This window comes from Aspergillus melleus (assembly GCF_016097325.1).
Source record: "Aspergillus melleus strain CBS 546.65 chromosome Unknown contig8, whole genome shotgun sequence".
Lineage (NCBI taxonomy): Eukaryota > Fungi > Ascomycota > Eurotiomycetes > Eurotiales > Aspergillaceae > Aspergillus > Aspergillus melleus.
Window position 1 is genome coordinate 1,638,852 of NW_025763377.1, and position 11,377 is coordinate 1,650,228.

Here is an 11,377-nt window from a genome sequence, read left to right on the forward strand (position 1 = left end):
TACGTGGTAGAACCAACAACTAAAAAGCAAAAATACTGTCCAGACCGTCTGGACCTTTCAGGCCATCCGTCTAATCTGTGCTGGAGTTAGGAGTTGAGTTAACTAACCCTAGGTGCTACATGTCTATCTCCCTAATTTATTGGTGTAGGTACTACCTAGCTAGAGGACCTACATGCTAGGTAGAACAAATACCACTAGAACTTTTTAGTAATATTCTACAGTTCCCGTTGCTGTTTCAGTGGCTCTTCTAAGTCAAATCATTGAATATAATAGGATTGACTATGCTAGAATAGAATGTACAATGTATCCAGAAGCAAGTAGTTTGAAGATATAGTAGTATAATAGTATATTCTTATCCAGAAATCAGAGCAACCAAGTCTATAGTAAACATCCGGGGAAACTCGCAATTGCATCCAACAGGCAAGCTCAACAAAAGAAGTGCGCAAGAAGCCATATTCAACCAGATCGAAAGAAGAAGAAGAGAAATGTATATATACACAGTATACAAAGGTATTTGCTTGCTCGGGGGTATAGAGTTCGTGAAGCAGGCAAAAAAGGGGGGGAAGAGCATAGAGAACATTAATCGACAAATGAAAACAAAAAAAAAAAAAAAAAAGGTAAAGGGGAGGGGAATTCAGAAGAAGGGTAATCGCTAACCAAACCCAATGCAAAAAGACAAAAAAGAGAAAAAAAAGCAACAATATAAGTCTGAAACCAAAGACTCATGGAACATAAGACAGCCGTTGCACTTTTCTATCCGGTGAGAAAAAGGAAAAAAAAGTCAAGGAAACAAATCAGAAGGGAAAACAAAGGAAATGAGACACAAGGGAAAAAAAAGCTGATAGGTTCTGGCTCGGGTGACACTGTCTCACCTCGACGGTTTTGCTGAACCTCCGGGGTGTCGGTTTTTTTTTTTCTTTTTTTTTTTTCTTTGCATGAGCTTTTGTATGACCGTTTTTCTTTCGTCGAAATCAATTCGTCGATAGTTCGGTCCTGTGATAGAAATCCCGTCGAGGTAAAACGCTCGTGTCACCCGATTTCCAGTGCAGATAGGTAGTGGTGGTGTAACCACTCGCGTGATAGGTGAGATGCGTCGAATTCGTTTATAGAGACAAAGAGAAAAGGACTCATAAGCCCTGATTAGAAACCCGTCGGTTCAATAAGAGCGTATGCGATGATTAGATTAGGTCGTGTGGTGAAAGTCTCATCGTTTTGCTTTTCAACTTTTGATGTGGCGTTTAGATCGCCCACGATTTCCAGCCCACGGGGGAGGCGTAGTGCGTGACAGGGGGAAGAGGGTGCTCCTCGTATCCCAGGTGGTGGGGTGCTGACCAGGCGGGAGACGGGTAGTGGCACTGAAGAGGCTGGCACTCGCTTTAGCTTTGGGCTCTTTGCGTGCAAGGCAACGCGATTCAGAGGAGACTTACGGGCTGGACGAGACTGTCGTGGAGAGAAAGAGGAACCAAGTTCGTCGTGTGCAGGCCGGCATCGTGCTGATCCCAGCATCGGACATTGGCGGGCATAGACATGGGAGACGAAGACAGGTCGGACTCGATGATGTTCTCGGGGTAAGGGTCGACAACAACGGGCGTCGAGGAGAGGGAAGATCGCGGGTGAGAAGGAATCGACAGAGTGGCACCGTCTGAAGAGGGAGAAGAGCAGGTTTCGGGAGATCCATAGAATCGAGTGTCCTCCACCGACTCGTGAATGTGGTTACCCGGGAAGAGAGGCGTCTGGTGCTCGGAGTGAAGAGGCATGCCGTTCCACATCATACCGCAGTCGCCAGTCAGATCGGGGTGAATAGCAGGGCCCACGAGCGAGCCGATGGACATGGAGTTGGGCTGTTGAGTGACAGCGAGGTAAGATCCGGCGGTGGGATCGATGGGCGCGCACTTAGGCACGTAGTGAGCTTCGGAGACCATGGGAGCGCGGCTGTGTCTTTCCCATTGCGTGTTGTCCATCTGTGCCTCAAGCTCGCTGAGAAATCTGTTAGCTAACTGCTAACAAGAGCTTGAGAAAGCAGACCATGAGAAACTTACTGTCTCTCCATGTGGCGGGCCAGTAGGTCAGGACGGTGGAAAGCCTTCTTGCAGTTGTGATGCGTGCAGCGGAACAGTGCCTCGGGGTTGTGGTTCAACTCATGGCGTCTGCGATGCTCTGCGCGAGTGAAGACCTGGGGAAAGACTATCAGTTGGAGGGTCTTTTGAAATCGACATTGCCAGTGAAACGGACCTTGTTGCATCCGGGATATTCGCAAGCATGAACACGCTTTCCCTTCTTCGCCTTGCTGATGCGGTGGGTGGTGGGCGTGTAGGTGATGGGGAGAGGGATCTCCGTGGTAGGGCTGGAGCGACGCATGGTAGTAGTCCCAGAGGATTTCTTAGCGGCCATTGGTAAGGACTGTGAGGGATTGTTCAGGGAGAGTGAAGAAGTAGAAGTTGATGAAGAGGAAGAGGAAGAGTGAAGAAGAGAGAAGGAATTGGTCTTGAAGGATGTCTGTGAGGATTGTAGAACTGATCCGAGATGGATTGGCGGGTGGGGGAGGGAAGATATAGTTTTTGAGTTGGACGAAGATCCCTTGGCCATCCAACGGATAATTCAGGAGTATTTCAGGAACAGAGCCCTGTGCGGTATGGGTGTGTGGGGGGGAGGAGGATTAGGGTGGGCTGTGAAAAGGTGATGTAAAAAGCGGACTAGGTATAGAGGGGTGAGATCAGACGGTTCTGAAGAAATAATTTAGAAAAAAAAATGCCTCGCATCTGCAGGTCAGGTTCGATGTAGTCAGATACGGCAGGGGAAAAGTGGATAAGGATCAAGAAAAATGGAAAAAGAAAATATACGATCTGAAACGGACGGAATGGTGGCAGTAGAGGCTTGGAAAGGGGAGAAAAAAAAAAGGTGAGAATTGAGGAATTGATATAGAAGTGCCAGAGTGGATATTGCGAGGTACCGGTGCAAGAGATCTACTGCAGACCCTTGTCAAGGGAGTGAGAAATAAGTCCGAAATAATAATAAAATAATCAATCCAACAGGATAAAAATAATGATAAAATATCGAATAAAATAAAATCACCTAGGCCAATCTCGAACTGATCTGAACCGAGCTTTCTGTCAAACAGGCAATGGAGCAGGACTATCAGTTTATTCGTACGCAGATGCAGCAATAGGAGAGTAAGCGAGGAGTTGGTGATCAATCTGCAGGATGATCATACCAGCACGAGGACGATTTGTAGGTAGGAGAAGCTAACAAACCGTGGTGAACGGGGCAGGAGAAGACAATTAAATTATTTCTTTTCTTTATTGTTCGAATAAAAAAAAAAAAAAAAAAAAAAAAAAGAAGCCAACCGATTGCTTTATTTTATTTTGGTTTAATTTTATTCTAGGATATTTTTACATACCAACAGGCGGGACTTGCGCTGGACCAGCCAAACCGGGAAAACCAACTGCACGAGGCCCGTATTGACGTGACTGGTGCGCCTCAGCCGCACCTGCAAAGTCGGGGAAAAGAAAGCCTACAATTACGGAAATGTACGGTCATCGGCGACCAGCGCAACGATTTACTCTAACGGTTGTCGGTTGGTTGATTCCACTCCCTCACTGGCAGAGCCGTCAATTCTGGGTCTTCATCCCCAGCGCCACGAGGATCAGGAATATTAACCCTGCAATAATGAATTCAAATAAATGAAGAGGTGTATATCCGTACTCCGTGTGAGAATATGAACAATAAATTAATTGAATGATTTTTGAGCTAGAGATAGTGGGAGAGAAGAAAAAAAAAAAAAAAAAAAACTGTAATTAAATTTCTCCAGGACCACATGGCCCAGACTCAATCCCAGGTCGATCCCGTCAGCTCCAAAATGGATAAACAGCATTGTTTGCTATTCCTGGTAACCCGAGAGGCTGCCCTAACCGCGGGGAATATGTACACCGGATGATAGAGAATAATTCCAGAAACAATCTGAGGCATTGAAGCAAGGAGCGCACTCTTTGTCAGGAGTTATCTCGGACAATGAAGCGGTGACAGCCATGGGATTCATCAGGGTAGTATCCAACAACCTCGAAAAGCGTGGTGGTGGAATGTGGAATTTGCACATGGCACGAAGGATTTGTTGGATGTAGATCGCGCCTGATTGGTCCGCAAGGGGCCAAAAAAATGAAATAAAATAAAATAAAAATGAATAAAAAAAGGCAGGAAATCTGACAACAAGGTGAGGGTTAATGATTAAGTGAATAATTACAATAAAAGCAATACGCACTTACTAGACAAGGTACTCACTACATACTCTACTGAGTAAAGACTCGAAAATGGAAATTGGAGACCCTCTAAGGCTCTCAGTTTCCGAGCCTCGACGGTCCACTATGCTATCTGTAGCGGAGTTATGGTGGTACTGGTAGTCTGGTAGTAAGGCTAACAGAAAAAGGAAAATGAAAAAGAAAAAGAGAGAGAAAATGAAAATTGAAAAAAAAAAAAAAAAAAAAAAAAAAAGAGAGAGAGAAAAAGAAAAAGAAATCCCCACCAAGCAGTGGAGTCGCCCAGTCGACCCGTTCGAAGTTGACACAGATCGCCAGGCCAGATAGGGAGAAAATAAAAAAAGGAAAAACATCAAATAAAACCCCCCCCGTGTGATAGCATCATAGTATGAAGACAGACAATGAAGTCGCGCATTCCTACCTAACCCAGTCATCGAACACTGCGTCAGAAACTGCAAACATGCACCGCCTGCATCTGCGACAAGAAGCAGATTGTTTCAAGAATAGCAGCTAACCCTGTCAAACTGCTAATAATAACTTGCTGCATATAAGACGATGCCTGAATGGACGGGCAACGACGGCAGGGAAGAGTCAAGATTGGCAGGCCATTCGGGGTGAAGCGAACGAGCGAATGGAATTTGTCACACTTTCCCCCTCCTTAACACAAGCAAAGCCTCCAACGGTGCCCCGCTAGCCCAGGTGGGCAATCTCAGGTTCATCAATTTACTAGGAGCAGGTCGTCGAGGACTCCGATGTCCGAGTCCGACCGTCCGACCTCTTCTACACCGTACGGAGTACACCTACACTGTGCTCTGCTGTGACTGTCCGCCCGGTGCTCTCCCCTCTCCCACGGCAGTTAGATTGTCAGGTAACCGGAGATAGGCGTGTCCGTTCTATCCACCGTGTCATAGCACCCTCCAGCGATCGATCTGGCCGTCGGCTCCCTTATTTGATTTTATTATGATTTACCTTCTGGTTTCCGTAAATCGAATATCCACTGGATTGATTTTTTTTTTTTTCTTTCGGCTCCCAAGTCCGGACCGGCCAGTAGGGTAGATTCCGCCAACAACCTCCCGTCAACAAAGGCGAGTGCGGTTCAAGTCTCCAACCCTCCAATGGTTGGTCTACAATTCTATCCAGAGTACGGACATGCATATCAACAGTGGATAAATATAGACCTGTTTGATAATATGTACGGAGTATGCACACCTCACTCTGTCCGCATATCATCGTCACTAACTGCAAGTACGGAGGACGGAGGACGGACTGCTCGCAAAAGATCCCGACTTCGACTAGGGGGAGGGGGGGAAGTAGCAACACGTGATGGTAGGGATGGTGGGCACCTCAAGGCACCCCATGATTTACGGGAAAAGTCAGCCTATCGAGGGTCTTTTCCCAACCGGGTTTAGACCCTGCATGTCTTAACCCGAACTAAGCCATACCCTGGTCGATTTAGTCTGCTCGGGGCAGGTTTAGGAAAGCGTACACTTTCCGAAAATGTTAATGATCCTAAGGAGCTGAACCCACTGGAAATACACCGGCAGGAGCACCAAGCATCTGAGATGGGGGGAACAAATGGAAACGAGGTAAGACACGAGGTATTCAGTAGCAGATAAGGGAAAGTCATTTCTAGTGCCTACAGAATAAACGAAGACTGCGTACTGAGTAGAGAACTGCAGTGTTTCCTTTTCCGTACTCCGTACAATCGCTTAAGCGTGGGCCTACTCGGAAATTCCGGTAAACCACCGGGATAATGATAATACTACCTTACTACTGACAAGTGAGAACTTTGCTAATCCGGTTCGCCTGGTCGAGACGTCAACAAATGCTGCTAATTTTCCACTCCCGACCGTCCCTCTAATATTACCGATTTGTCCAATAAGAGTCTTGCGTACATTGGATCAGCCTGTTGGTTAAGAATGCCCTAACGAAAGGCGCTTCATGCGTCCCCTTGTTTCCTTAGGTTCCATGGATTCCTGAATCCCTACAAGTTCGACTCGCATACCGCCTGCCTATGAATTCGGGAACGTGGTCGATGATTCAGACTGATTGCAGGCTTCCCCAGCCCTGTGGGGCAATCCTTCCTCCCTGCCAGCATTCCAAGTCAGATTGCGAGGAAAACGTGCTTTTAGATTGTTTCATCTGGTGGATCAGTCCTTGGTCTGCATTGACAAATTACGGAGTAGTACGGAGTAATAAATTAATTAATTTGGTTAATTCCTGATTGATTTACCCGAGCTCTTTGATGACCATTCAAAAATAATAATCGCTATCGTCGTTGTAACTAATTATAAATATGATGAATGGCAATAACAATGGCAGACAGGGCGGGGAAAGGCGCAAACACTAGGGGAGCACCGGGATCAGAGCAACGTACTGTACCGTCTGGGGGAAAGTTTGTCGGCTTTCCCCAGTAACGCCGTATGCGACCTCACCCCGTCGATCATTGCCCCTTTGGGTGGGGTCCATGTGCTATCAAAGAGAGTTTCCATGACAGGAAGGGGGCATTCGATGATTCGAGAAGTCAGAGAATAGTTGAAACATTCCAGGACATCATCCATGCCAGTGGTCATGTTTCCAAATCATGCTGATCGGTAACACCATCTTCTGCACAATCTGACAAGGATCAAGCGTAGCTGCAGAGTAAGCGGGCTTCCACGGCGCTTCTACAGGCCTTCCACTTCAGCAGGGAATCCTCCAATAAGTTCGGGTCCCGGGTGTTGGCCTGAAGCCCGGGACAATCACAGCCAAGCGATTTCACAACAACGCCAGCAACAATAACACCATCAACACTAGGTCCTTACCGTCCTGCAGATTTTAATTGATCCCACCCGCGCCAAACCGGGCCTCGCGTCCTGGCGAGATGGATCCCGTCTATCTTTAGTGTGCATTAGGTGAAGAAGAAGTGCTGTCCGTTCGCCGGCCAGGAGGTCGACACAGTGTCATTCACGGCATACTCCGTGTTGGTTCTTCGAAGCTAGTCGATCTTTCGAGCCAGCGCGTGGCTGGTATGGAGTCGATGGGAGTTAGGTACAGCCACTTTGAGGGCTGGGTTCCTGGTGGCAGTCAACCCATCGTGGGCTTTTTCACGTGGAGGTCACCTAATGCAAGGGGCAGAATCCTGTTCATGCAGCAAAAAGGGGCATCTTTACGTTTGGAGGTCGAACGTCTGCAGTTCTGAAACTGCAAGGTTGACATCGACGACGAGGTGATCATGGCGATGCGATGGTCTTCTGGAGCTTCCTTACATGCAGCACGACGTCAGATTCTTGTCCCAGTTTCAGGCAAACCGTTCCTGACTCAGGAACTCCCAGGGATCATGGACCATGGACGAAGCCACGATCAGCTAGAATTCAAACAGCTTATTCGCCCTTCTGCAGCATGCATATTGAGATTCAAACCTGCCTCGAATCCAGGATGATGCTGACAATGACGAAGGGCGGACGAACATGTAGTACAAACCGCCTAATGCGGACATCTCGAGGCAAACCAGGTTACTCGGCATGGTCGCGGGCCGGAATGCGTGGTGAACAACGTGGTACTTGGATGTGGGGAAGAACAATGCAACCTACTGTATACGCATACGGTGTAGTCTACCTTACCCTACCCTTCCTCAGTAAGTTGACAGGGGACACCGATTGGACAATGAAGCTAACTATCGCACTTATCCAGGGGGTGCAATATTGTCGGCCACAAGTAACCCGAGTATTGCCTAGTTGATGCTAGAGCCTGGACCTAAGACTGTCATGTGCCCAGGTGGTCCCCACCCACGCTAATCCCTCTTGGGTATGATGCCAGCAACATCCAACCGACGAGGCTGATTGGCCCGACCCCCTGAGCTACTCCTGTTCTCTGAACCTTGTCCTCCGCCGTGAAGTGAGCCTGCAGCGATGATGTATTCCGCAATATGTTGGCCAAGCATGGTCAATGATAATCCCTGCTCATGTACGGACAAGGACCAGGGTTGCTACTTTACCTACTCCGCGCAACCCTGCTCACCGACTGATTCTCCTGCAGCATGCACTTTTTCTGAAACAACCAGGTTCTCCAGCTGTAACCTCAACATCACTCACAAACTTTCTACAGCGGACCTTTACTAAGCACTACCGTGGTTGCTTGCTAACTAACGAGATCGGACTTTTCGGAAGTGGGGAGAGAGAGTACCTCCGGCCGCGGATACCTGCCCACGAAGCCCGCCCATTTCCGAGCGCGCAATTAATTCCAATTTCTGAACCATGGGACGTGAAGGATTTACAGTTTAGAGTGGACGGCAATATGCTACGGAGTAACCGTCCGGCTAGTTTCCATACTCTGCCCGGTCTCGGATCCGACGAGACTCTCTCGGAGTCAGTTCTCGTTTCTCAGGATTGGCTTTGCTCTGACAGAATGCTCCGATAGGGCGCATTCAACGTCCAAGGTAGCTCAGGAAGGTAGCATTGTCTACTGATCTACGCCAACCGAAGGATCTGAGGGGAAATTAAATCGCCACCACCGACATCAGTGACCATTGAAACCATGCTCAAAAAGATAGGTGCATCACTGCTATGGTTGCCGAGACGTCATAGTCTACCAGGGTGGCAGGTTGGCAGGCATCAGCCATGTCTGACCATGCAGGGAAGGTCTACGGAGTACGTTGAAACGAACAACCTGAAACATGGCGAAGAAGTTCGTTAAGGTGATCGTCCTCAAAGCGCTGCGCCCGGTGGCTAGGTCGATTACAGGTAGAAGGGAAGATTGCAGTGTGGGAAAAAACAAAGCAAAAAAAAATAGAAAAGAAAAAAGTGCGGAAGCCGTACATTTCCCCGATGCGGTTTAGCTTGTGGGGTGTGGAAAATATGCCTTATTGTGAGGCCTGAGGCCAATATGCTTATCTAATACCCTTCCTCTCCTGCCGCTGCTGCTGCTGCTGGATAGCTCATCCCGACATCTTCGTCGTGGACTTCAACTTTCGGATTTTCCTTCTCTTCTCCTTCTCCAATCCCGACCCCCTCTCCGACTCGAACCTACTGAGCTTCTAGGTAATGATTGACAGTACGGACAACGGAGAACGGATACTGCACGGCGTACTCCGTCTTCTAGTGGTGAATCGCATCTTAGAGAGGGGTCCGGAAATGATGCGAGAGGTGCAACTGCGCCAAATTACTCCATGCAACAGGTCGAAATGATACAATGCCAACATCTGGAGCCGGTCACGGGTAACACCGTAACAGCCCGTCAGTTAAGGTCTAGACGGTTGGCTGGAGAATGGAGATGCCGATCCAGGTGGTCTGTTTTCAAGGCAATTTCCTAGTTCGTTCAAGTTGGTCCCCTCTTCTTTTTTCATTTTTTATTTTCGTTATTTATTATTTTCACTCTTTTACACAATGGAGATTCATCTCCCTTCGATCGACAACGCTAAGTGACTAAAGTGCCAGCCACTAACTTGATTGTGGATAGCGGATAGATAACTCCATGTCGATCACGACAAATAAGAGACACAATAGCCCACCGGGTTTCACCTGATAGGGGGGCCTCGTCGAGCTTCCATCAATGACAATAATCCTCTCATAAATCATTTCGATTTCAAACGATGCGGTGGAGATTGGAGAGAAAAAGTGGTCAATCGAGGAGCCTCGGTGGAGCCGATAATTATCCACGACCCAGCCGGGGGCAGGCGGCCCGGATTGGCCCGCTGGATAAGCAGTGTCCATCATCAGATAAGTCCGTCGCCAACTACGCCTGTTAGTCTTCTTAGTCCCCTTAGCTCGTCGAGTCTGGCCAACAACAGCGACTCGTTTGATTGCCGTACTCCGGAGTCGCCTACGGACGGTTCCTCCCTGACCTGGCCCTGGTCTTAGGTGCGGAATACGGAGACGGGAACGGGAACGGACCTCAAGCGGACTGCCAATTCGATCGAACAGGAGCCTTCTTTGATCCCGCTCTCGCTCTCACAGTCTCACTCGGACTTTCCCTCCCCTTTCCCCTAGGCCCCCTATCCCTAATTGAGATCTTTACCCACTCAACTACGCCTCAGTTGATCAATTATTGTCTCCTGTCCGCCAGTGCCTTATCGAGTAAAGTGACACTGTCCCCCTGAGAGCCAATCACTTGCTGTCGTGATTCAACTCGGTCAGATTCCATTGGTACACACGAGTCAGCTCGAGGAGGCTCTTACTGAATGCGGACAATTATGGGACAAATTGTAGAGTCCTAACCACTGACTACGGAGCTGAAGATTTACTTGAAGAGTTTCTCTGAAGACATGGTTCAGAAGGATCCCTGAAGAACCGCCTGAAGAACCCATTTGAGTGGTGCAGAGTACTCCATACCCTCCTCAGACCCTCAGAAGTTGTTGAGCAGAAGGGAATTGGACACCACATCGCTTACTCCATTTTTGGTTCCATCGACCATCGTCATTATTTGGTTGCCTCTGTCGGCGGGCCGGGATCGACAAATTCGTGGGAATATCCGTACCCGTTCGCACATCAGGCATCTACCGTAAAAACCTACTTTCCTTTTCAGGCCTGTCACTTTTCCGTTTGCCGCTGGAGCCTGACAGTCCAGGCTCCAACCTGTGGCCGAAGCGCCTCGGGAGATAAACCCCGAAGGCAACTCTTTTAAGATGTTGTATCCCGTCTATTGGGGGGATAAAGGGTAACGGACTAACGTCACCAACAAGTACTATTGTATGGTCTTGATACGGCGGATAATTTCGCTTGGCACGGCTGCAAGTTCTGACACCATGCAGGATAGACACGTTGCCGGCTAATCGCCTATATACTAGGGCAAGAATGACAAAAAATGATCAGTCAACTTTCACACGGCGTCAGCTTTCATAATTAGCTATTGGCTGTGGAGTCTTTTTCCACAACGCTTCCACACACCCACAAGCCAATGACGCCGGTGGTGACTGTTGGATAACTACTCTTTCGGGAGAGGCGCTTATGCCATTTTCAGCTCTTCAGGACTACACAGTCACTAATGCAGTAAGCTACAGAAACATGCCGCATACGGCTAATATGGATGTACATCAAGCAAGCTAGCCGGGGGTTTTTGTCCAGTCCGTGACCTGGTCTGGCAATTTACAGGGGTGCCATGCGTTGGGGGCAGGGGGGAGAAAACGTGGCCTGATGGTCTGACGGGAACGC

At 48.4% G+C, this 11,377-nt stretch overlaps 1 protein-coding gene across 1 annotated transcript; it reads right to left on the reverse strand.

Moving 5' to 3' along the window:
* Positions 1-219: 219 nt before the first annotated feature.
* On the reverse strand, positions 220-3,278 carry LDX57_012609 (uncharacterized protein). The gene is made up of 4 exons (XM_046094356.1): positions 2,233-3,278; positions 2,040-2,173; positions 1,428-1,977; positions 220-1,364 (listed from the first exon to the last, which is right to left on the reverse strand). Exons 1-4 carry the CDS (start codon positions 2,584-2,586, stop codon positions 1,239-1,241), a joined length of 1,164 nt encoding a protein of 387 aa, XP_045950335.1. The 5' UTR covers positions 2,587-3,278; the 3' UTR covers positions 220-1,238.
* Positions 3,279-11,377: the final 8,099 nt, after the last annotated feature.

Bases quoted from the DNA above. Each gene is read 5' to 3' on its own strand.
- LDX57_012609 (XM_046094356.1), bottom strand. From the start codon at position 2,586: ATGGCCAAGGGATCTTCGTCCAACTCAAAAACTATATCTTCCCTCCCC. The intron at 2,174-2,232 runs GTCCGTTTCACT...GTCTTTCCCCAG, and splicing joins AATATCCCGGATGCAACAAG to GTCTTCACTCGCGCAGAGCA. The intron at 1,365-1,427 runs GTAAGTCTCCTC...AGCGAGTGCCAG, and splicing joins ACGACAGTCTCGTCCAGCCC to CCTCTTCAGTGCCACTACCC.